Below are 26,321 nucleotides of genomic sequence, written 5' to 3'. Positions count from 1 at the left end.
CTCTCAACAGATAAATACTTTGTTAAACTACAAGTCTTACAAATAAGAGTCCAGCACAGACACTGAACGACTTGGTCCCCTAACAACAGCTCTATTCTGAAATACAAAAGCCAAAAGAATTGTATCTCACCAAGTGCCCAGCCAAGCCACCACACCCATTTTTGTACAAAACCTTCTACACAGACCATCAGGAAAGACTGGTAATTATTCATCAAGTTTACAGTTGTTCACCCCAGAAAGCTTCAGACGCATTCCAGCAGATTTGAATTAACACAAAAATGTGGACGGAACTCTGCCCCAGAACTCAGTAAGTTTTTATTAAAGTTTAAGTTTTACAAAATTCAGAAGAAAGTCGCCAACAAAAGCATGAAATACAAGGCAACATTATCATCTCAAACCACTCACGAAGGAAGCAAACTGCACTAGAAGAAATTTACACATCGTCTTCAATGAAGGTACCGTATAAAGCACACTGCATTAATCTGGACTTGACATTATAAGGGCACATGTTGCTGTGGCAAGGTCCATACTAAACACCAGATCAGAGACAGAAGATTAAAGTAAAACATTAGATGTCACAGTCACTGTTCTACTTAGCTGGAAAAGGCAGAGACTCCAAGGTGAGCAGAAACTATGAACCTGCTTAATAAAGGCCATTCTCACAAAGTCAAGGAAAGGTACATCCAACACCTTCATCCCCTCATTAAAATGAAAATACTAAAAAGGAGCACTCCAGAGCATATCCCCATTGCTTCTGACTGACGTGTTGAATCAAAGGTAAAAGGAGAGTTAAGAGCTAATTACAGCAACAGATCTTCTAGCACAAGGCAATGCATCTGAGCAGCCTACCAACCAAAAGATGAATTATTTTGTTTGCTACTTAAAGAAGCTATTAGTTGCGCACTTCCATTCATTAGGCACAGAAAAGGTTTAATGTGGAGGTCATTCCAAGCAACACTTCACCCTGTGTTTAAGCACACATGCAGCCTAATAGAAACCAGTGATTAGGAAAAAAACAAAAGTGATCTGCAGAATTTCCTTCCGAGTACTTCTGAGATAAACACCCATTTAATTCTGACACCAAACAAGGACGTCAGCCTCATTAGACATTTTGTTTCATCATGCTCCTGATCCTACCTATATACCTCAAAAAAAATCTTACTGATGATGAAGGCACAATTATACAAACCTTAACATTCACTTTAAATGTGGCTACACAGAAAAGAGGGGAGGGAAAACCAAGATTAAGTACGTTTCTCTTCAAATAATTTTGTTTATTTTCCCACAGCCATATAAATTTGAAATATGAAACAACAATAATACAGCTATAGAATCTAGTTTTTCTTTCAAAGCAGCAGCATATAAAACATATAAAAGCTAAAACCTCAGCACAAGCTTAAAAAAACAAGGACTGAGTGAATTTTGCTGAAGACATGAAATTCACAAAGTACAGTGCACAAAAATACTGGAATGCATAAAATATAAAGCTACACATTCTAGGTAAAGAAAGACATTGTAAAATATACAAAATTGCAAAATTAAGCCAAGGGATTTGTGGGTGAGTACCATGAATGCAAGAAGTTGGCAATTAATACTTGTAGATGAAGAGAGGAAAGAGACAGCTTTACATTTTGAATTCATTTTCCAAGTTCACGATTTAACTTTCTTAGCATCTTTCTTTCCAGAGTTTTCAGCAGCCAGGTCTGCTTTTCTCTTCTGTGACTAAAAAGGAGAAGAAAAGTATTTTAAAATTAATAAACGCACAGAAATGCTGACATCGTATCACTACAACAGCAAAACGCAGTACATCAACTAATCAAAAAGATTAGTAATGTTGATTTATTATAAGTTCCAATTCAAATCTTACAGGCAAAAACAGCAGGGTGAACAAAATAATCGTGGCCACAGACAGAATTCTGCTACCCCCTCTGCATAAGTCCTGCACAAAAGGGTCTCAGTGGTATGGATGCCATCCACCACAAATTAGATAAGACCAGGACCTCGATTTATGTTTCACTTGCTTTAAAGATGACAATCCTTTAAAATAAACAGAACACTTCTAATTTCTTCCTCCAGGAATGACTACACAGGGAATAATGACAGTCCTTAGACTGAATTGGAGCCAATGTATCACGTATACAAATAGGCAGGAAAAAACAAAAAAGAACTTTGTTTTCTTACCAGTTCCTCAGCTACTTACATTAAAGCCTCTTCTCAAAAAAAAAAAAAAAAAAAAAGACAACTCTAGAGGAGTTGTTAACACACAGGTATTTGTTTAATCTCTCAACTAATGGTTTATACTTCAAACCATCAGATGCTATTATCTTCATTGTCTAACAAGATATAATGCATTTCAGTCCCACTAGAAGTATGGTGCTGCTCAACATACCGCTGTGACTTTTGCTCCTCTTTTCTTCTTTTCAGCTCTTTCTTTTTCCTCAATTTCCATATTTTCTTTTTCTATTAAAGATATGAGAGTGTTGCAGCGTCTCTGAAACTCCTGAGGAACCAGAAAACAACAAGTTCTAATGTAAAATTCAAAATTACAAAAATAGCTGAAATTCTTGAATTCCAAAATACTCCATTCTTCCATTTTTACAGAGTTCTTTATCTTCTGAACCAACACCTCTAAGGACTGATCCAGTCTTTTATCATGTTTAGATGAAGCAAATAATACACTGCCTGCCAGCATGCTTAGCCAGATTTTAGAAAGAGAGGTCTTAAGGTGCATTTTTAAAACAGAGAAAAGAAATCCAAACCATCTTCAGCATAACTTTGCTGCGACACACAGATCTCTTTGCAAAGAAAGAAGACACTGCAGAGCTCCAAACTGGCAAAGAGCTATGCAGCTTTAAGCCTGGAACTCAGCACTGAATTTTGATCAAAAAGCACTCAGAAAGTAGGAGGCCTTCAGTACTTGTAAGCAGCAAGTCTTCCATGGCATCTGAAAGCAAACTAGATAAAATCACATGATTTTTCTTTTCTTTTTTAAAGTATAAATGACATTTGCTTAGTATAACTGTCACAGTACTTGCACTGCTGTTAATAAAAGCTAGCTTGGTAAAGAAAAATCCATTTGATTCTTGTATCCCATCTGAAAATTAAAAAAAAAAAATCTCTTATGAGATATAGAATAAATACTAACCACTAATATTATGTTTTATGCATGTTGGGAAGAATAATTCCATTGGCTTTTCTTTCCTGCTCAAAGAATAAATATACAGATATTCTCTCACACTCACATAGAAGAAACCCCGCAGCAAAAGAATGACCAAAAGTCTTCACAACTCAGCCACTACAAACCTTCAAATTCCACACAAACACTGGCACTCAAAAGTCAGCAAGTATGAGAAAGCTTGGGTGTGAGCGAGCCCAACACGTGCTTTATCCCAAACACACAACACTCTTTAAGCCTTTACAGATAACTAAAAGCACAGAAGAGTAGAAAGATGATCATCCATGGGGCAGAAGCACTTCACGTTATTGGAATTTGTGTATGTTGCACTCAGACACTTCAGAACAGGAAGTAAAGACTAATGACAACCTGTTCCACACAAAAACAATCACTTCACCCTTTCTGAATGAAAGAGAAGCTGGCTTGTGTTAAAGTCAAGACAAACCATTATCAGAAAGGTGCTAAGAAATAACTGTGCGCCATTTGCCTCAAGAGACAAATACTCTGATTTCTCAGGGAAAAAACGTTTTCATCCATACATTTACTGTAAGAGGTGTCCAGATTCACACTTGGGAGTTCCCAGATGGTCTGCCACTCCAGAACATGCTGTGGACTCAAAAACAGCTTTCTCAGGGAATGACAGAAGCATTTGACATTAACATGCAGCATCCACACAGGTTTCTGCTACACCTACTATCATGGCATGATGAATTCTGCCTTGAACTACACTAAGTACTGTATGGAGCGATCCACCTCATTTTAGTGCTATGAAAGTGCACTCAGTCTGAAATGCCTTGCACCCTCAGAGATGCAATTTCATTCAGTATGGCCTGAAACTTTTCTCTTTAGGATTGAAAGAGATAAGGTGTACTTTACTCCCTGCTTTCATGCTATAATATCTAGTATTGCAGTAAATAAGATGGGTGCACTGAACCATCTCCTTCTGTGTGACTGAAGGCAGAGACGTTGGCATGAGTGTGAAAGTAGAAGTTTAAAGCTCTGTCAACAGGTCTGAATATTCCTGCATGTACATCGGGTCATTTTTCTTACACTGGGCAGAGTTTGCAGAAAAGACAAAGGACACGTACAAATTATGCCCAGAAAACAAAGAGGTGATTCATTACTGTCACAATATTTTGCATTCTTCCTGCATGGACAGAAAAAAATCTAACACATATGGCTCCAAGCTGTGTTATCAAACTTAGCACTTTAAAGAGCACCTAGGCTCTCTCTCTCAGCAAACTTACATTTTAGATTAGAATTTAATAAATAAATAAATAAATAAATCTGTTAGTGGAATAAGTCAATGAAACTATTTATTTTTGTTTTCCAATAAGAAATTTACAGCAAAAGAATAAGATGGAGGATAAATCAGCTACTTATGTGGAATTCAAGAGACATCTAGTGGATAGTAGAATGCAAAGTCTTCCTGGAAAGCCCAATAACAAATTATATTCAGTATTAAGCTCCCTTCTTAACTTGTTTCATATGAGTTTGATTGTAATAAAAAGTAACCTTGAGGTTACGTGTGAATTTCAGAGCTCTAAGGAGGGGGTTTTATCCACTTCCACCAAACTTACTAAATGTATCCTTTTGTAATGATTGCTATTTATACTTAGTAAGTTATTCTTGGGATCTAATTATTCTCCAGCGCTTTTCTTCACAGAGAGTATCAAGCCTATGGAAAAGTGAATGCTTCCACAAACATCGCTATATCTGCACGCATAAAATATACCAATTATTGGCAGCTCGATCATAATGGTTTTAAATTTTTAGGATAATTTAAAAAAATAAATGGATATATCAAGTGAAAGATTATTTTACCTATTTTCATCCCACACCTTCAGCTAGTAGTAGAAAAGCAAGTCAGTATTACTGCATATAGTTTTAAGAGAAAATAATCCAGAATTCACTGTATGCCCTTCACTCAGTTTCAGCAATAGATACAACGAAACACTTCTACACTTTAGAAAATGACTCCTTTCTCCTTTAAAAAGGAAAACTTGACGGAATGTACGATTAGGAAGATTTAAACAAAAGATTCAGCACTACCTCTAACTTAAATATGCCAACCAAAGTTAAATGTTAAGCCATATTTTTAAATTTCTAGTACCAATTTCTATGACTTACTTGAATGGATTTCTCCATAGACAACTTAAAATTAACTGAAGTTAATACTGGAAGTTTCTTTATGGTTACAATTTTACCATCAGTAATTCTTCAAACTGACATTTCACCAAGAAAAGATTGCTATCCTTTTTAATTAAAGGTAACCACTGCATTATCCAGAAACACTTCAATTGCTGAAATGTCAGGCAAAAATTGTACTGTGAAGCTCTAACAGTAGAAAAGCACACATTCCTACCTGTTCAAATACATACTTGGAAATATTTTAATTGTTCTATTATTCTTAGTGCCATACCCACAATTCTGAAAAAACACATCCTGAAGTCAGGAAATTGCATTAAGTAACACACAGTGGTTCTGCCCCTACTGAACTATTAGAAGTTGCAGACTTGCATAGAAAATAACACCTGAGCTACAAGGCCACAATGTAATACTGAATTAGAAACTGTTTTAGAAGGCAAGAGGGAATATCTATGACAGCTGCACCCAGGAGGGTACTTCCACTTGGTGCATCAGCAATGCCACACCTTAGAAGCAAGACCACATTATGTCAAGTATTATAAGAAAAACTGGAAGGACATATTTCCCGTATTTATATTTTTACATACAAACTACACATTCATGTGCTCTTTACACAGTACAGACTTGCACACTGTGCTCACAAATAGACTCTGAATCACACTGACCTAAGCCATGACTGCAGAGCTGACCTGACAGCTTCATTACAAGCATCCTACACTCACTGTCTACATACCTTATTATTTGCAGCCACCAAGACTGCTTCTGTTAGCACTGTCACCTCTCAACATTTTAAGAAGTATGTTTCTGCTCTACAGAAAAAGGAAAAAAATACAGCCAAAATTCAGAGTATTAGTCTATTCATTATCTACCAAACTTGGATTTATCTTCGAAGAATGAACAAAAATCTTCAGAAAATGTTAGCAAAGTTAGAAAAGATGAAATTTCCTCCAAGTACATAATTCAGATGTTTTCAGACTTAAATATTGCCCAATCATTCTGGAGAATGGTCCTATTTTAAGAAATAATGTTAAAACTTCCAGTTTGCAATAGCAGTACCACTGCAATTTGTAAGGCCAGCTTACCTCTACATTACTCCCTTTGGGTAGCACGTGACCTGGTAGATTTTTTAAGCTGTGTGTTGTGTTGTGCTACAGGATTAGGCTGAAAAACTGAAGTGAGAATGGAAAGCCAACATTACTTTTTCAGCATGTTTCCTAAATTCCAGTATTCCGGCATGAATCCAAGTTATGTGACAGTACTTAAAAAAGCAAAAGTACACCTCATAATGACTCAAAATAATAACTAAGTCTGGGTAACCAATACCTACCATTGCTGTTCTGGATTTGATAAACCAGTCAAATCTGAACTGAGGAGCATTGCGCACACACTGCCTTAGTTCCTCATACACATTTTCTTTGTCAAAGCCCATCTTGTGCAACATGCAGATCAAAAATCTGTCTTCCTCCTCTGTGTAATTTTTTCCTTTGTTTGTTCCATACTGAATACGCAGCTGATGAAAAGGTGCTTTATATCTTGCGATCTGAATGCAAAACAAAAGCAACAACTATTAAGCATGCAGCATGTCACTGTGGATTTATTACATATCAGTGCTCATCACAGACACGTGGTTTCTACCTAAAAGGTTAGAACTACTACCCCCAGCTGCTCCCCTTCTGTAAGGATTCAGAAGATTCTAATCCACCTCTAACCACAAGCACAGTAAGAAGCAATGACCCTAAATTTAAAAAATCTTGCAGTAATTACTTTGGCATCAAGGGCTTTCTTGATACTGATCCTCCGTTGAATTCTTGCCTCTCCTCGTTCAATTTGAGCCATAATTCTCTCGATGTCCTGCAGTTCATTGCAACGTTCCCAGAAAACAGCTAACAAAAAAAGCAAAACAATCTGTAAAATAAAGTCTTTCTTTTATTCTTACACCTTTATTCCTTTAAAGCCCTCCAGCAGAATATATGACACTGTTTGTACATCCATGAAGTTTGAAGGAATTGGTAATACTCTCCCCTTTTACTGTGTTAGCCAAAGACAGCTTGCACAAAGCTTCATTCACCATCTTAACAGGCAACTATACAGGTTGCTCTAGAAGTAATGCATCCTATTTGTTTCCTTGGAAACTACAATGGATACGAAGAGCACAATGACATCATTGTTTGGTTTCCATTCAGCAAGTGCCAGTGAACGTCAGTGGGTGCCATTTCTTCCATATAGAGTTCCACCCCTTTGCTTCATACACCCTTCTATGTCAGACCATTCTGTCAGACTGCCCCTCTGCTGCTGTTTGTCACACAGCAACAAAATGTAACAGGACACTGGTGGGAAGGTTCAACTTCTACTGCCATCCCACCAACATCCACCTCTGATCTTGCTGACAAAGATCATAAAATAGAGGTAGCAGACATGCCTTAATGTCATCTCTCACTTGCTGCCTAGGATCACCAGGGATTACTTAGCACTTCAGTTATACAAAGAAGTTGTAATTTGTGGCTTTCTCCAATCACATATTTCAGTCAACTCAGAGTAAACTCATAACTTTATAGGGAGCTGCTGATAAACTGTTCTTTCTTAAGCAACAGGCAGAACACTGCAATGTTTAATTTTATGAGGAATTTCAAGAAAAATTAATGTAAGAATGAAACAGGTAGAATTCTGAACAAATTAAAAGATACAGCATGAATATCAAAGACCAAGACACAGTGCACTACCTAGAATAGCAAATATACCTATAAAAAATTATGTAGCTTCTATAACACAGCCCCATGACTCTGCAAGACCATAGCATCAATGTAAATCAACTATGTCACGTTCTAGCTTTAGAGGGGTGGATAAGGACAGCTGCAGACATTCTATGCTGCAAACAACTTTTAACACAATCTAGTCATCTCGGAAGAATTATAACATACTTTTAAAAAGAGTTCTTCCTATACTCAACCAAATCCTAAGATTTTGCTGCATATTCTTCCATAAAATTATGAATATCAGAACCACGAAATATATTTCAACATACCTGAATACTCGATGACCTCCTCAGGTGACTTTCCCTCCACCTCACGGGCAATATTATCAATATCATCACGACCATATTTTTCATTAGCTTTAATAAACTGATTAAAATCTCTTTTATTCCAGTTTGTAAAACCCTGTAAGCAGCAAGAGATCAAGAAGCCTTAACTGAGGAGAAAGGTAACAAGTTTTGTCCTGTGTGTGTATATTTCATTTGTTTCAACTGGCAATGCTTCTACAGTATCCCACGGTCACAGTGCGTAACAGTTTTGCAGGATTTCCATACCTTCTATTACCCAGGGCTTATTACTGAATCAATAGAAGTCTAAAGAGTTTGAGGTTTGGTTTCAGGGTTTTTTTTGTTTATTTGTTTATTTTATTTTTTTTTGTATGACTCCACGTGCATTGCTAAGAGCTTTTTAGTTTTCTTCCTCTTAAAATCTCTACAGCACTTCTCACTGACAGGTCACTGTAATTTCATCTAAATCACCCTTCATCAACAAAGCAACAAAAGGTTTTAGGAGCGCTGGAAGCTCCATTGCAAGTGTCATTGCAAGTTCTTCAAACAATGCCAGCACCTAAAGCAATTGCTGCTATTTAGAACATCCACAAGTTTTGAACCAAACAAACTGCTGGATGAAAATTTAACTACGTCAAGAAAAGAAATCTCAAGTCTGAAAAAATGCATTCAAACAGCAATTCCACAGCACTGTCAAATACAAAACGTGTTGTGTACTGAAGCGAATTCAGAACTAAACAACAGTTAAGTGAAATGCAATGCACAAAAACATCATTCAAGAAAGACATTACGTTTTCAAGACAGGAAGAAAACATCAATAATATAAAAATACAAGTCACATGCCTTAACAGCAACTTGTAAGAATATCTCTGTGATGAAAGAAAACGAACTACAAGGAGCTCTGCCAGTTCTATGGCTGACTCTACTATTAGACAGCTTCTCTACAAGCTTAATAAACACAATAGAAAGATTTTTAATCAATCATCAACAGCAGTACTGACATACATACCAAAAACAGCTTAAATATTTCCTCTAACATAAGAAGGTGAGATTAGCAGTCAAGTTGTGACCTTGCAAACTTCAAGGTACACTATGCTGAACCGCTTCAGAGAAAACTTACCTTTAGATACACCTTTCTCCTTACAAACTAGCTTTTAATAAGCCTAGTTCAGCAATGCAACAGCCCCAAATGTCAAGAAACTAGCGACACACTGCTTTACACAGCTGTGTATAAAATGGACAGATGGCAATCTGTCCACTCTGACTTAAACCTTTCTTGACAAAAATCAAAAGACAGCTGCAGGTAGAAGTAAGCCTCTGCCTGGTTTCTGCAGGGACTGCTGGGCAGGATGCTGACTGCACAATCCTTGCCTCAAAAATACTGCAGACATTCAAGGAACAAGAGTTGACTAAGGTAACTAAGAAACTTACAAATGCATACACTCAGAATCATTGTATCTCTCCATAACATCAGTGTAGCATTCCTTCGCACATGTCGCATCATTGTCACTTTGTACTTACATTCCATACCACTTTAAAAAAATATATATATATATATACACACATACACAATGTAATACTTGACCACTTCTTATTTTACCTGCGTTAGTAGTTTCTCTTTCTCTTCAGTTTCTTCAGGATTCAGAGGCATAGACTCATCTATCTTCTTTTGTTCTTCTTTTTGCACCTGAGCTGCATTGGGCAGGTCAGGATTCCTGGGAACCTAAGACCCGAGTAACATTTCATTATTGCTTAAAGACACGTTTCAATGAAACCTGCTTTACCATCTAGATGTGCATGTTAAATTACACAGGACTGAGGTGGCAACCTGCACCCACTAAACACTTGTTATTACAGAGCAAAACCAAAAAAGAGCATCCCACACATTGACTACCTGAAGAAACAAACCCATAATAAGGATATTTTTAAATACCAGACTACTAAAATACTTTTGTGGCCATTTAACTACTGCAAAATTGAATATCATCCTGTAAGACAAGATAACATATCTATCATTTATCTTTGTTTCTTCCTTCTTGTCTGAAGTAAGAAATTGAAAGTTTAGCTTCACCTGTAAGTAATAAAAGGACTCTTCTTTAAGAGGCTTCAGTTTATCAAGGTGTTATCTTCAATCTGTTCTCTCCTCTCTAAAACATACCTTATGAACTTTGCTATTTACATACTTTAACTGGTAGGTGAACTGCTATTGCAAACAAATAAAAGCTTTACATCCACAAAATTGTACTATGCTTCTCATGTCTTGACATCTAACAGCCTTAATCCATCTTCCTGTATTCATGTTTCATTTCCAGAAGTCTCACACTTTCACCTGGCATTCCTTCAGTTCTCAGATGCGAGCAGTGACCAGAACATCCTTCCTTCTTTTCTAGGCCTTAAGTTTCAGTCTTCCCAACTCCAATTTCAACTCTCTCAACCTCAGTGAAACATTCACTAAAGAATTTCTTTCCCTCAGCTAATCCTACTTCTTTTAATTCTTATCTAACCCACCATTCACAGAAAAAACATTGTGCTTCCTAGTAGGCTTTAAGACATCTTCTGTCTTTCCTTAAATAAAAAATACACATTGCTAATATTTATTCTACTCTTTTGCAATGGCAGTTTCCTATCTTGCCTCGTACGACAGTTTATGTTCTCCACATTTCACAAGTGCTTTCTTCTTGCCACAATCTGTCATGATACATGGTTGTTTTGCAGCAAGGTACATGTCTGGAAGCAGGGGGATCTATTCCAGTTAATCAACCAACAGTGGCACAAGCAACATCAGAACACAATCAATGTTCACTGCTTGGCCCGTATTGTCAGCAGGGAGAGGAGAAAATTCAGTTAACAGAGAAGGGAAAAAAGGCAAGTCTCTTGTCAAGTCTGAATGTATTACTGTTATAAAAGAAAAGACATCTTTAAACATTTTATATCGCAACAAAACGGGAGGAAAATGGATGTCACTTTGCTTACGATCACATCAACACAAAGTTGACTTCAATATTACGTAAGCTACTGTCTACATAAGATACACAACAACTATGAAAACCCATACTAAGGAAGGTGATCTTATATTTGTCAAAAACTATTTTCTCACCTTAGATCACATATCTTATTTTTTTTAGTGAGAAAAAGTATATTAAGCATCAGAACTGCCTTCACATTTTCCACTCAGTCTTATTGCAAGAAACCCACCACAAAACACAAAGTTGCCCACATACAACATTTCCAATAGAGGAAGGAATTACACACAACTTTTTCTACTCTATAGTGGAACAGAAACAGGAGGAGAGACTTCAAGCCATTTTCATTCAAAATGAGAAGCACTTTGAAGAAAAAAGAAACAGTAAGACCAGATCAATAATTTAAGACAGTCTGATTTACTTCATTTAGTTCTTTTGAAAAGAATTTACAAAGAGGAATAAAAATGCCATTTACAAATTTAAAGTGGGGGTGGGAAGGCAGGGAGGGAAGAGAAAGCATTACCTTATACCCTATAGTCTTACGATAATAAAGAATTTCTTTTTCCAGAAGTTCAAATAACCGTGGTGGAAAAAACTGGAAATCCTGAATATTTGGCTGTTTTGGAGGTCGCGGAGCCTTTAAACACAGATAGATAGGTATATTAACATGATATAAGGTTGATTTTGAGTATTTAAACTGCCATAATTGAACCAAGTGGGCAATGTACTGTTTAACACACAAATTTTACTACCAGTATAAGATGAGAGCAGGGGATGCAAAAAGGAAGGAAAGCAAAAGGAGCATCAAAATAATTCCCATACTTGCTAGTGTCCTACCTTTGGGACTTTGGGTTCACTGACACGTAGGGCTTCTCTGAAATATGCATCAACTGCGTAATTAGCTTTGCGTTCTCGTTTGGGAGGCTCTATCCATTCCATCATGCTCAACTATAAACAGAATCGAATGACAATATATTGAAGAACAGTTAGGGCAGGCTACAGTGTTGGTGTGGTGTGGGCAGATACCTCTATATTATTCTACTGACTTTGGTCACTGGAAGGAAGTTATGATTTTACCTACTCTAATGCCATTGACAGTCTAGGGCTCTAAATTCTGTCATCTATTATGATACAACTGAATTGCTTCTCTAAATATCCCCATTAACAAGCTCCATGAGAATTACAATGCTGGCCAAAAAAAAACAAACAAACAAACCATTAAATAGCACTGAATTAATCTTATTGAAGTACTTCAAGTAAACATTATTAAGCTTACAAAATCATACTACAAGACTATTCTGTATTAAGCTGACTTCTTGTAATGACGTTATCAAGAAAAATCTCAATGCTTGTGCAGAACTAAGTGAAACCTTCAGTGATTTCCTCCTTCTTTAACACAGTCTTTTCTAGACATCCAAGTATACAGGCTACACTAAACTGAACTAAGACTTGTTGTTCTAAGGAAAGTTACCTTTTGTTTTTCTCTATAATCTTCACCCTCAAAGTTGTATAAGCTCATCTCTGTGTCCATAGTGAAATTCCTTAAAGAGCTCTCCCCCATTTTCTGCAGTCGTTCATTCATTTCAGCTGTCTAAAATACAAGAGAATATTTTTAGGCTTACTCAAGTTGTTCTGCATTCAGAGGAAAAAAGCATTCATCATTATTAAAATCATTATTCATGGTTGGTTTCCTTTTTGTGCTTTATACTTTTAGTTACGTTTTTATTATCCAGGAGAGATGCCCACAGAGTTTTCCAATTTTGAACTGACTCTAAGCCTTCCCATTAAACTAAAACTATAAATGCTGTGATGTGGCCCTATAATTATTTGATTTAACTTCAGATTTAAAGGATATTTATTCCCAACACTTTGGAGCTGAAGTGGTAGTTCACTTCTCCACAATGCTACCCATTCCTCAGTGAAGTTCCATAAAGATTTTGTGTTGATTAGAACTGTTGGCATAAAATTTACATGTTCCTTAAAGCCCCATGAATTAAACAATGCTCAAGATGCAGTGCTCAGTCTGAAAAGATGGAAGTAATTATAACTCACTAGTCCTACTCCTTCCAAGCTTTCAGAAGCTTTGAAATATTTATGAATAGTGAAGTAATAGGTGTGCATATAGAACAGATTTACATAGTAATTACACCATTCTTGTCTTCTGTAAAATATACTTTGCATATCTATTTTTAATGTTTGACACGCTTCAGAATCTATATAAAACTGCTCTAACCTTCTTTTCTCCTCTTTCTAAAATAGTGGTTATGTCTTCTTCTGTCAGCTCACTGTCTTTGGAAGCAAAGACATGCGTAGCTCCATGCCGGATCATTTGCAGCATTTCATCTTTTGCCAGTTTGTTAGACTGCTGGTCTATGAGCCTCCCTAGAATTAGAAGAAATATTAGGAAAGGTATAGAAAAGGTAAAGGTTCCAATAAAGACATGAACACAGAGGATTTTTGCAGTTCTCTGGCAGAAAAGAACAAACAAAACCAAACAAAACGAACCAAAGAAAAAGGCTGCATTTAAACCGAGCTGAAAGTAAGCAGAAATTGGGAACTTTTAGGAAAATAAAGAATGCAACAGTGGGTGGTGAACCAAGTCAAAGCAAACGATTTCACATTCAGATAATCCATTTTGTATTTTAGGTGTTACTGTTGCCAAGTTCGCTGAACTTAATATTAAGACCCTATTTCAAAATTAAGGGTGACAAATTATTCTGGAATAACCATTGAGTAGCATTCAATCTTTTTAACACTCACTTGACTGATACTGATCCATATGCAAATGGTTTAATTTTTCACAAACCTCTATTCTCTGTCCCAGAATTTCACCATCACCATTTTGACCACTACTCCTTTCAGAAAGGAACAATTCAGTGGCTCACAAGCTTCACAAACTCAGCTACAAACTTTGGTTTTTGACAAACTGTTCTTCCCCAAGCTTTTAAACAAAGCCACACAAAGCAGATTTAATCTTTACTAAGCACAGATGTGGTAAGAAGTACATCTATTCTTCAGTACCTCGTTCATTTAGAATCTCTTTGAATCTGTACCCACATCACTCAAGAAAACAGTTCTTACAAAAATTTCAGCTGAACAATTGAATAACTTCTGCATTATACTTGAATTTAGCATACTGTTATTACACACAAGGCCTGCTTTGTCTCTGACTGTACTTTTGTACAGCCATTTAGCAAATACTTAAAGGTACTGTACAACTCCGTTGCAGAAAAAAATATATAGCAGTTGATACCTTGTTGTATAACTATAGAGTCCAGCCTCAGTTTTATTTCAGCTCTTTCTACAATCCTCTCTTCAACAGTATTATCAGTGATTAGTCGGAACACCCGTACTGGTTTCTTTTGACCAATACGATGCGCACGATCCTAACAAACATAAATTAATGAGTGTTCAGCAACAAAACTCACAAGCAATAGACAGTTAGCTTGCTACATAGGCAGAAACATCACGCTGAAGCTAGCATGAATTTCTTGGCTCCTTGCTTATTCAGCAGAATATAAAAGTTACCTAGCTATATAGCTGGCTATTGCACCTTTTAAATTTGAGGTCTTTCTATTGTAATAAATACATCTGCTTCATTGCAAATGCACATAATTTAACGTCTGTCTAAACTGCAGCTGTGGGATATACGCACAGAAGCCCACGCTACACTGAGTTCACAACAGAAGCACCATAACATGGCATCTTTGGCTTGAAAGCATTATTTCCATGTGCAAAGCCTATGCAGCTACAGCTTCAATACCATAGCTGTCCCAAGATGGCTACATAAACCATCAGCACAGAGCTCACAGTGTACAGTCATAGCTTCATGTACTAACATACTGTATTTACATGTATCAGAACTGGTGGTTATTCTCTGTACAAAACATGAATATTTTGTCTTCAATTTAAAAAAAAATGGTCCTTCCAAGTGCTGGCACCAGCATTCTCTGACTGTCCTTCTAAACAAGATTTGTTACATATGATATTCCTGAAATTCCTAAAGCTCACAAGCCACGCTCAGCAGTTCCCAGGGATTTCATCTATGACTGGTAAAAAGCGTGCATCTCAGAAGGTGTGAGATACGCACAGTAAATACTCAGTGCACTTCACATTAAAAAGCAGAACTGCCCCAAGCAAGCAAGAAGGCTCATGACATTTTTAATGCACAAATTACAACTGACAATTAACTCACCATGGCCTGCAGATCTACTTGAGGGTTCCAATCTGAATCATAGAGAATGACCACATCAGCAGTTGCCAAATTAATTCCCAGACCTCCAGCTCTGGTACTCAGCATGAAAATGAATTTACTGCTGTTGGGAGCATTAAAAGTATCTATTGCTTCCTAAAAGACAAGAGTATCGTTAATGCATTACAGTTGTTTCCAAAACACTGGTGAGTTTTCAAAGAAACGTCTTCAGATTTTTAAAAACTGCTCTATGACAGCACCAGAAACAACTATGCAGATATTTTCACCTGTGCAAACATACTCAGATTCAGCAAGACACCTAGCTGTTCAATTAGTTGAGGAACGTGTGAATCCTACTTTACTATGGACTTTTTATTTTCCTAATCAAAAGTCTTGGCTGCCTTTCCAAATTGTAGCATCTTTTTCTTTATTTTAATGAATGATTCCTCTTAAGGAATGACAAATATTGTTCCTTAATGTATTATATACCTGAACACAACAACAATTTAACAATGAATTAAGGCGTAAACCATTTCTTGTTTTACGTATCTTTCTTACCTCTCTTTCTTCATGTGGAGTCTGCCCATCAAGCCGGCAGTACTCGTACCCACGCCACATGCAATAGTCTTCCAAAATATCCAATAAACGGGTCATCTGACTGAAAAGTAGCACTCTGGAACCTGACAGGACACAGAAGATTCAGTTGGTTTTATACTTTTAAGTTAATTTTTACAGAACTATTGCACCAATTTAAGTAAGTCTCTTTATAAAGTTACTTTTCTGATGTTGATTTACCTTCTCCTCAAGACAGGTTATTTGATAACACACAGCTGAAGAAGAAGAGCACTTAAAAACATGGTGAGATACACACAGATACAAACCCGCTCAGTCAGAAAAGTTCTCAGTCTCTTCTCTAGCAGTAGAGACCTTTCCTATTCCTTCTACTTAATCAAATCACTAGTCTTCCTCACCATCCCTGCAAGGCTTCCTTCCACCCCTTCATGCATTAAGGTCTACTGAAAACAGATTTTGCCAAACAAAACCTCACTGAAAATAATAAATGCATTCACTGAAGACAACGGTGAGTCTCTGCATGCTTTAAAAATGTAATTTTTACTTATGATGACCATTCCGATTGTTACTGCTCACAAGCTCAACTCACCTTGCTCTCTGAGTTTTGCCAGCAGTTTATCCAGAACTAACATTTTACCACTGTTAGTGATGAGGTGTGTGTCAGTGGTATAAGGAGGGCCAGGCTCAGCACCATCAAACAGGTAAGGGTGGTTACAGCATTTCCGCAACTGCATCAGAATGTTCAGCAGACGCATCTTATCCATTTTCCCAGCTGAATTTAGGATATCAATATCTTTCATCAAGATCCTTGTATACCTGAAGTTTTACAGGCAATTTTTGAATAACTCTCAGTTTTCATTTCATATTTAAAGCATGAATGAAATCTGCAAATCCCAATTACTGATTTCCAGAAACAAGAGTTGCTTCTGTTTAATTACATAATGAGCCATTTTATTATCAAACTTGGAGAAAACACCTGACTGATACTGAGCACTTATAAAACAGTACCTAACACGAAAAGTAACTTGCCTGCAAGTGACAGTGGTCTGTCACTCACTGGATTTTCTTAAGCTTTTCTTACATATTTTATGACTATGAGGTTGATTGAAGATCTCACTGATCCTTCTGAAGCTGCTACACTGATCTGACATTTTCGTTCTCACTTTTCCTCAGGTACGTGGCTCCTGTGGCCACACAATTTCAACTCTGAAACTTCACTGGCACATACCTAGTTGCATTTAAAACAAATAAATAATGAAATTTAGCAGGCATACACTTTCTCAAATAAACTTAAGAAATGAAGGAAAGTTCTACTTTGTTCTCCCTATCCCTTTTTATTACAGCTCCTGAGTTCTTCATAACTTGTGCACCTTTACAGCGCCCCAAAAATAGCTATAAATAGGCTTCTGCATTTGACTGCCTTCATGTTCAACTACCAAGAAAAAATCTTCACAAAGAATTGCAGTGCTCTTTATCAGAGAAGAATCTTACATTAATGTAAGTAACTCACCATTCCCTCTGCATTTTGCTGAGTCCAAGATAAATTTTTACTTCTTTCTTTGGAGGCAAACTCTTTTCAACTTCAGCCTTTATGCGACGCAATAAAAATGGCTTCAAAACCTACAAAAATTCAATGAGTATTTTCAAAGACATATTTACTTAAAACTGATCACCTGAAATACAAAGTTAACAGATTCATTTCTGTGACATTTACTCCAAACTAACCAATATCAATTGCTGTCATGGTGATTCCTGAACAACTCTGCTACAATCTGCAAAAAATGAAGTGTCCACTGCTACACTCCTAAGTTCACACTAGAAATGTGCAGTATTACACAGATTGCCATACTCATCCCAGCTGCTGTCTTGAGCAAGAACCAAACCCATGAGCTTATAAAAGTCTATTTTCCTTTATAGGCTGTTTTTCCCTCTGGAGATGTAAAAAAAACTACATCAAGATTTCAGAGATAAGCACTTTATGGTAGACTTGTTTTGCTGGAAGTGATCAAATAAATCAGAAGGAAGTCTTATCTTATGCATAGAAAACCAAAGACAAAGACACCTTTCCAGGCTTGCATGAAGCAAGCCTCTATTAGTTTAGTGCTCAGGATAATAAATTGTTTCTAAGAGGTCCCAAAATTACTTTTGTGTTTTATGCACAGATCTGGTCTACTTAAAACAGTAACACTACAAAAAGTGGTGACTAAACAGTAAGTTCTAGCATTTCACTCATAAGATTCAGCTGGGTGTTTCTGTATCTGTATGTGAAGTATCTTCACATTCATCTTAATTTTGACTAAAACGAAAGAAGAAATATTCTTTTACTTATTTTACACTGTGTATGCTAATGATGACACTTGATAAAAGCTTTACTTACAGCATGAAGTCTTTCTACAAGTTTCTGATCACCAAGGCAATTTTTGGTATCAAACCATGAGTCAAAATCCTGTGGGGAAAAAAGAGCACAACTGGCATGAACTGTTTTTATCATCTGTGGTGGTAACAGATACATATTGATTCTATTTCACCCCAGCGGAGTGACAAATAATTTCTATAAGTGAAAGAAAAGTAAGGCCACATTTCTTAGCCAGCTGCCCAGAAGGTTACAACATTTAAGTCAACTGAGTAACTCTGACAAAAACATTACTGCTATGTTCCATTTCTGATGTTACTCCACGCTCACCATTGGAGTACGCAAGTTCCTTCCCTTAGTGCTTGTTTAATGGTGAAGCAAGAGATAAAAAAGACAAAATCCCGAATAAATAAATGTGATAGAAAACATGGCATCAAAAACAATGCAAATAATGCACAGACATGAGAACATAAACAGTGAAAAATGACTCCAATACTTAATGAAAAAAGCTTATGCACATTTGGATGTGCTACAGCCTTCATTCTGTACTGCTTTCCCAAATTCTACTCCACTTTGCAAAACCCTGTTTTTCTAAAGTATTGAATTGTTAATGCCAGGCTGAGGCCTTATCTACACTAATGTAACACACTGTCTTAATTTCTATTCAGCAAATCTATTCAGCAAAAAGAAAAATAAGTCCATAGTTAGGCAAGCCACAAAGCTCCTACTGAATCCAAGTTTTCCATATCTGATGTCTCTTACTAGGCTGAACATTATCTTCTATGGAAAGCAGCTTGAGAATCAAAACAAGATTTTGCTTCCAAACTCTACTTACATCTGCAGAATTAAAGACATCAGGTAGAAGAAAATTAAGCAATGCCCACAGTTCGTGGAGGTTATTCTGTAAAGGAGTCCCTGTAAGCAGCAACCTGTTTGTTGTCTTGAACTCCCGGACAATCTCTGACAGCTGGGAATACAACAAACAGTTATCATCAAAATGCACATTCAACATAATCTGTTTTCATTGGTTTCTGAAACATGAAATCCCATGTACTGAATTCAAAGACAGTGAAATACTAGAAATTAATATTTACAGCCCAACAGCTTATAGCAAAAAAACAAAAAACCCACATACTTAACATTAAAACATTGCTAAAACCAGAGGGAACCTTGTACAAAAATATCTTTAAAGGATCAAATACTTGAGCTTACCTTAGACTTCTCATTCTTTATTCTGTGCGCTTCATCAATTACCAGGTACCTCCAGTTAAATTTTTTGAAGACTGATTTCTCTTTAATGACCATTTCATATGATGTAACACAAACATCCCATTCACCAGGCATCATAACATCACGGATAAAAGCAGCCTACAGTACAGCAAGGGAATTAATAAGCTTTTATAAAGAAGCAATATCTTTGCAATTCATGAAAACCTCTCTCTGCCAACAGTATTGAAGCACTAAGCACACAAAACAAGTCTGAAAAATACTTCATATAACTGGAAGTTACTATAACTAAAGCTCTCAATCCTTCCCATTTTATGGGGGAAATTATTTTGTACAGAATTAGATATCAGCATATTTTCTTTCCTTAGTTGAAGTACAGTAAAAACTACTAAGGGAGCAAAAGACAAACACCACACTAAACCCAGTCCAAAACATCTCCATTAACAGGAAAGTGGTTTTGAAACAGCCCACCTATCCCCCCCAGCCCTCTTCCTAAAGGTGCTATTAGCAATAGGGATTCACGCAGTTCCATCTGAAGAACCAAAGAAGTCATTCCCACTTCAAGCAACAAGCCACCCTCCACCGAACTCAAAGCCTACACTATGAGGAACGAAAGCTCTGCAATAGAAGCCTAAGTAGAGGGCTGAGCATAGACACTGGATGCAAGAGCAAAGTGGTAACATCACCTAAATAAGGTGGAGACAGAGGCAACAAGGTAAGAACAATAAAGGAAAACAGATAAAACTGTCACAATGCAAATACAGAGGAGATCAAAGATAGTGCAAAGATCAAGGAGGAACACAACAGGAAAAGTTAGTCACAGACAACTGTACTTCAGCACCAATTTATTTTTTCATTTACTGATTTGCATTTTATCCTCAAAGTTACAAGTATAACATTTTGCATTTTCAGTGCTAACACAGTTAAAGACAACTGAAAAATACTGTAATTAAAGAAGTGGCTTAGGAAGAGTTCCATGCCCCCAGATAGTGGTTTCTGATAGAAAAACCACAGACATGGTTTAAATGTAGAACACTTACTCTGGCATCTTTATCTCCGATAAGGCAAACAGCACGTAATGAAGGAACCCAGCGTTTAAATTCATTCATCCAATTGTGCAGAGTTGATTTCGGAACCAGGACCATATGTGGCCCAGGAATGTTTCGATAATGCTTCAGATAGCCCAATAATGCTATTGTTTGCAGAGTCTTACCAAGACCCTACATTGACAAAGAGGGGAAAAAGAAACCATCTCTGAAACAAGACACTACAGAAATAGCTCCAAACAGTTTTCCTAATGCTTCACAGTAAGGCACACAGCAGCAATTTACCATACAGCATCCTTCATTATATTACAGTTCCAGATGTGAAAGAAAATCTAACTGCTGTAAAATGGCACATACTACTTGTTGCATATACAGCAAATACTATAAGTACTTCAATGTTTGAATTTTGCTTAAAACAAAATCCACTAAACAAAAATTAAAATCTATGTTATTTAACACATATCTTGTTTCATCATTCAAAATGATTCTATTTTGACTAAAGAATTCTTTAAATACATTGAAGATATATTAACTTGAACTCCATATGCAAATAAACTAATTGTGTTCTTTATTAAATGCATGAAAATCTCAGAGGCTGCACACATTCATTCTGTTGTTACTTACGAACATATTAGTCACATAGAAAACAATAAATAAATGTGAACCCATTTTTGTCTATTTGAAGTACGTACAGACTCTCAGTTACTATTTGTATAACTGGAATAACTAACTCCTTGAATAACATCTCTTCTATGTATTTTTTACTAAGAGAATAATGTAACACACAAAGCACATAATGTACATTAATTGATGGGAAACTGAAGGATATAAAATATAAGGAAATATACAAATCTACAAATTAATTTGAAGTGACAGAAAAGGCTGGTGAACTCCCACAAAAGTTTCCAAAGATGACTGCTTACCATTTCATCTGCCAGAATGCCATTAACACCATTTTCATACAATGAGATCATCCAGTTCAGCCCTCTGACTTGATAATCTCTTAGCGTTCCTCCTTTCACATCTGCAAACACAACATTTCTCTAAGTAGAAGAACACTAAGTATACAATTTTAAGTGTGTTCTGCTCATGAGCTTTTCATCACTTCAAAGCAGCAGCAGAATACTCACACGAAGGAGACTCCTCAAATCGAATACACACGTTGGATGTCTTTCGGCTTTCTGATAACAATTCTTCATCTTCTTCTTGCTCCGTGCGCCTGTGACGATAACTAAAGAACACAAGACATGCACTGACTATAAAACGGAAAAATAATCTATCACAGATGTGATCATTTACCACAATGAGCATCTATGTTCCAACAGCCTGACCTTTGGCCAAAAAGATACTGTCTATCATCTATCCCTCCTGGTTCATTTCAGCTGTAACTCAAAAGACCGATATGCACCTCTCTCCTCCAGTCATAGCTACATTCTAACAGGTATCAAATATTCCTTAAGGTACATTTTAACAAGCAACACAGCAATACAATACCCACAACATTGGTGAACTTAGAAATCATTACTTGTTAAATATACCATTAAGAAAATTCATTTATTTGATTCCATAAATATTTTTAAGAATTGACAAAAAAGTGTAATTTTGTAAACTCTTTTGTAAAGTCAGAAATAACAATTAAACATACTCCCCAGCTGAGATCAAACTCTGCTTTTCATCCTTCTTTATCCGTGGACGTCCCAGCTTGACTTTTAATGGAGACGTTGGTGATTTTTGTGCTGCAGGCTGGATAAAATGAGCGAAGAGTTCTGTCTGCTTCAGGAGGAATTCAAATCTTTTTGCACGATCTGCTTTCTAGTTTCCAGAGAGAAATAAAATCAATGACTGTTCTTCATAGGAAAAAAAAAAACCACATTTTTTTTCTTAAGGAACAAAATTCAGATACTCATTAAGGCAACTTCTGAGCATAGACTCCAAAGACTCTCTGCCTACTCTCAACAAAGAGGGCAGCAGACACCACGAAATAGCTCTTGTGCTTCTACTGCTTACAACTTTACATCATCAAGAGTACCCAGCTGTAATTTGCTGTAGTTCAAAAGGTCCTTCACAATCACCACAGTAAGCTGGAATACAATCAAGAGCTGATAACCTCATCCCCACAGCTCATCTCCCTTCAAAACCCCCAAATTAGTAAAAACAAGTCAAAAAGTTGACTTGTATATATTCCTTACGTTGGCACAGTACCCCAGTAACGGCAAGGGTGTGTTCTGAAGGATGCTTTGAAAACTAAGATCTGAATCTTAGCCTTTCACTTGTCAGTGACAAGACCTTCTGGACATCATCTAAGAAGACAGCGTGGTAGCTCTGATTTTAGAAGTATAACAGAAGAAACAGGGATGTACAAGCTCAATACAACTTGCACTGTAGTGACATTTGCTCTCAGATTTCCAGTTTCAATCATGAAGCATATGAACTTCACCATGTGAGCAAAGCAAAACATTGTGACCTCTACATACATATGACTTAAATATATATATATATATAATTTTTTTTTAAAGAAAAATAAGACAAAATGCAAAACCTATCAGGTAGAATACAACTGCTATCTCTTCTTCTATGCAATTTCTAATCATCGCATAATGCCGTATCACTTAAACCAGTTCTTATGTGATTAATTTGGTAGCTTATGTTAAGATACATGAAGTTAAAACATAGTTTTGGACCATATATTACCTTAAAAAAATGTGAACAACAGAATGCTTTTCTGTAGGTAACTTGCACATAAAAGCATGTACCACAGCACCAATCACTCAAAGAAAAGGGCAGTGAATGAATCTGGGATGCAAGACAATGTCTTGCCACATGAGGGCAATGCATTCACAATACACTGATTTTAGAAGTGAATAACCTGTCACACAAAACTTGCAGTTTACATCGAACCAATATCATTCAGCTCATCAACAAACAGATTTACTTGTGTCTTCTGTGTCTAACAATTAAGTATTCATTCAGGCAGGCATCAACTTTTCTACATCTAACAGTCGTTCTCTTCCCTGGCTCTTGCGGCTTCACAAATACTACTGCAATTATTAGGCATCTATTTAACGTTAAAGAAAAAAGCAGCTTCAACCAAGAACTTAACTGTATGTCACTGAAGAACAAGGTTTGAAAAGTCCACTTACTTCTGCTTTTTTCATACAAAAGTCATCCAACTATCTCTCTCCTTTAGTGCTACAAGCTCCCTTAATTTTTGTCCTAGACAGATCCTTTTTTGCATTGTCTCTGAGTATATATTATGAGGCGTATCAATATTTGAAACCTTTGTATTTTTGTATAAGAAACTAGCAGCTTCAATACTGCCTTCATTTAAGTGATCTCCACTCATTTGGTGGCTGGAAAAAGAGAAACAACACTCTTGTTTCTAGGAAAGGGAGAAAGGAAGACCTAGAGAACTAAATGAACATGGGAAGATTGTGGAACAGATCCTCCTGGAAGTCACATTAAAGCACTCATGAGATGGGGAGGTGATCCAAGATGGCCAGCACAGCTTCACCATGGGCAGAGCGTGCCTGACCAACCTGCTGACCTTCTCCCATAGAGGGATGGACAAAGGGAAGGTAACTGATGTTGCCTAGCAGGACTTCTGCAAGGCCTCTGACAGGGTTCCACACCACATCCTTATCTCTAAATTGGGGAAATATAGATTTGGAGGCTGGACTACCTGGTGGATAACAATTGGTTGGATGGTTGCAGCCCAAGGGCTGTGGTCAAAAGCTTTATGCCCAGTTGGAGGCCACTGCGGTGCCCCCCAGAGGTCCCACCTGTTTTCCCTTTCCTACATATCCTACCTGCAGGAACTTCTTATTACTTGCAACTTTATCAATCCAGTTCAAGCAAACAAATGCTAAAAAAAGCTGCAGCATGTTTTGTTGTGAAAATACTTACCATCTTCTCCTCATATTCTGGGTCAATCTCTTTTTCAGGCCTGGCTGCCTTTGGAGGAAGTTTGAGTTGAAATGGAGGATCATTTTTCTGGAATTCAAATTGTAAATATCAGCACGTTCATTTAACAAAGCAAAGGTAAGACATTTTAAGAAGCAATTATTTCAACAAGAAATTATTGTATTACTTCACCCAGAACAGAATTCATGATGTTACTAAAAAGAATTGTACATTTCAGAATTGTTACTGATAAACACATCCACCATATTAATCTTTAACTTTAGGCAAAGGGACGCAAATGGGATGAAAGATTCCTGATGCCAAAGAACGCTTTTAAAGTCTTGGCCTAAAGATACAACTCTGCAGTGATGAGCAGCACTAAGTATATCATTAAGCTGTTTGACTACTTAATGATTTTGTAAATGCCTGTGTTCAGTTGTGCAAGACTCCGCAATTAAGTTGCAGGAAGCATTCAAAACATTCTTCATTAAGCCGCTCTTTATATATGTATTTGTTTCTTAAGTGAAGCACCAGCAGAGGTGTGAAGTTCGTGCAGTTCTGTGCTGGTGGAGCTGACAGGCAGCAGGAACAAGAATCATGGATCAGAAACAACAGGCTTCATCCGCTTCAAGGATCCAAAATGCTGCCCTTGACATCTCTGCCAGTCAGACCAATAAAGCCCTGAGAGCAACAGCCCTGAGCCAGGTGGGTCGACACACACTCACGTGATTTTGCAACCAAGTACTTTGAGCACACGTTATGAATCACAACGAGCAAACACTTGGGCATCCACCGTGCGTATGCAAAGCGGAAATAGACTTCAAATAACCGTTAGGGCTATGATTGATGGTGAAGCACAGCAGTGTGAGAGGAAAGGGGCACTGCAGGTTCCACTGTGTTCTGTTAACCTGCAGCTTTTTAACTGCAGAACAGTGAAGCGGACCCTGTGGCCCAGCTGAGGGGAACTCAGCCTGAGCAGGAGCTCCTGCACCCATCGTCCCAGCCCTCAGAGAGGCACAGAGCAGCATGGTACAAGCTGGCAGCAATCTGAACCATTCTCTGCCTTCTGCAGGTATTATTGCCAACACAGTATCCCTTTTGGTTCCAACCGGTCTTACAGAATAGAGGGTATTCCTATGCAAAACATAACCCTTAACCTTCACCTCTGATTGCCCAGCTAACGCTGAGAACTGCCTTATTTCACGGCCTTCCTGCACGAGAGCAATGAAACAACGGGTCAGGCATGTTTTTCAGCCAGACTTCCACGCACCGAAACCCTGCCCTCATCAATATCAGTGAGCCGTATCAGAGGATGGGGACACACGGTCAGCGCTCCGAGAGAGCTCCCTCCGGACCCCGCAGCTCCCAAGGACGCGGAGGCCGCTCCGCCCGCGGCCTTCTCCATCGGAGCTGGGCGGGACTCCCCGAGCCCACGCTGCGGGTACAGGCAGCGGGCGATGAGCCACAGCCTGGCTCTCGAGCTCGGCTCCGGGCCCGGGGCCGCCAAACAGGCCGGACCGGGCCGTGCCGCACCGCGGCCTCCACGAAGGGCCGGCAGCTCCGCCGCCCCCCAATTCCTGCCTCCCACAGCGGTACCTCCTCGGCGCCGGGCTCCTGCGCGGAGGCCGCGGAGGTGGAGGGCACTTCGCCGTCAGAGCGGACAGAGGCGGCTTCGGCTCCCTGCTCCATTTTGTGCGCGGCGGGGGC

At 37.7% G+C, this 26,321-nt stretch overlaps 1 protein-coding gene across 1 annotated transcript; it reads right to left on the bottom strand.

The window, feature by feature from the left end:
* Nucleotides 1–291: 291 nt before the first annotated feature.
* On the bottom strand, nt 292–26,321 carry SMARCA1 (SNF2 related chromatin remodeling ATPase 1). The gene is made up of 24 exons (XM_015860816.3): nt 26,211–26,321; nt 24,618–24,704; nt 22,360–22,526; nt 21,845–21,945; nt 21,638–21,738; nt 20,709–20,888; nt 19,654–19,809; nt 19,277–19,408; nt 18,466–18,534; nt 17,599–17,708; nt 16,678–16,904; nt 16,074–16,195; nt 15,519–15,671; nt 14,577–14,709; nt 13,557–13,705; nt 12,795–12,914; nt 12,161–12,271; nt 11,847–11,960; nt 9,961–10,083; nt 8,346–8,478; nt 7,088–7,206; nt 6,651–6,863; nt 2,390–2,500; nt 292–1,722 (listed from the first exon to the last, which is right to left on the bottom strand). The coding sequence occupies exons 1-24, from the start codon at nt 26,301–26,303 to the stop codon at nt 1,651–1,653; spliced, it is 3,096 nt and encodes a 1,031-aa protein (XP_015716302.2). The 5' UTR covers nt 26,304–26,321; the 3' UTR covers nt 292–1,650.

The sequence above is a fragment of the Coturnix japonica genome, chromosome 4, assembly GCF_054131305.1.
Source record: "Coturnix japonica strain WE chromosome 4, WE-NBRP24, whole genome shotgun sequence".
Classification (NCBI taxonomy): Eukaryota; Metazoa; Chordata; class Aves; order Galliformes; family Phasianidae; genus Coturnix; species Coturnix japonica.
Note: the sequence above shows the minus strand (reverse complement) of the source record. Positions and strands in the feature narration are given on the sequence as shown.

What these genes read in the sequence shown, in the direction of transcription:
- SMARCA1 (XM_015860816.3), bottom strand. Translation starts at nt 26,303, where the DNA reads ATGGAGCAGGGAGCCGAAGCCGCCTCTGTCCGCTCTGACGGCGAAGTG. An exon ending in AGGAGCCCGGCGCCGAGGAG is followed by an intron (nt 24,705 to 26,210) that starts GTACCGCTGTGG and finishes TTTGAATTCCAG; the next exon opens with AAAAATGATCCTCCATTTCA. An exon ending in TCAAATCCAGAACAGCAATG is followed by an intron (nt 2,501 to 6,650) that starts GTAGGTATTGGT and finishes CTGGTTCCTCAG; the next exon opens with GAGTTTCAGAGACGCTGCAA.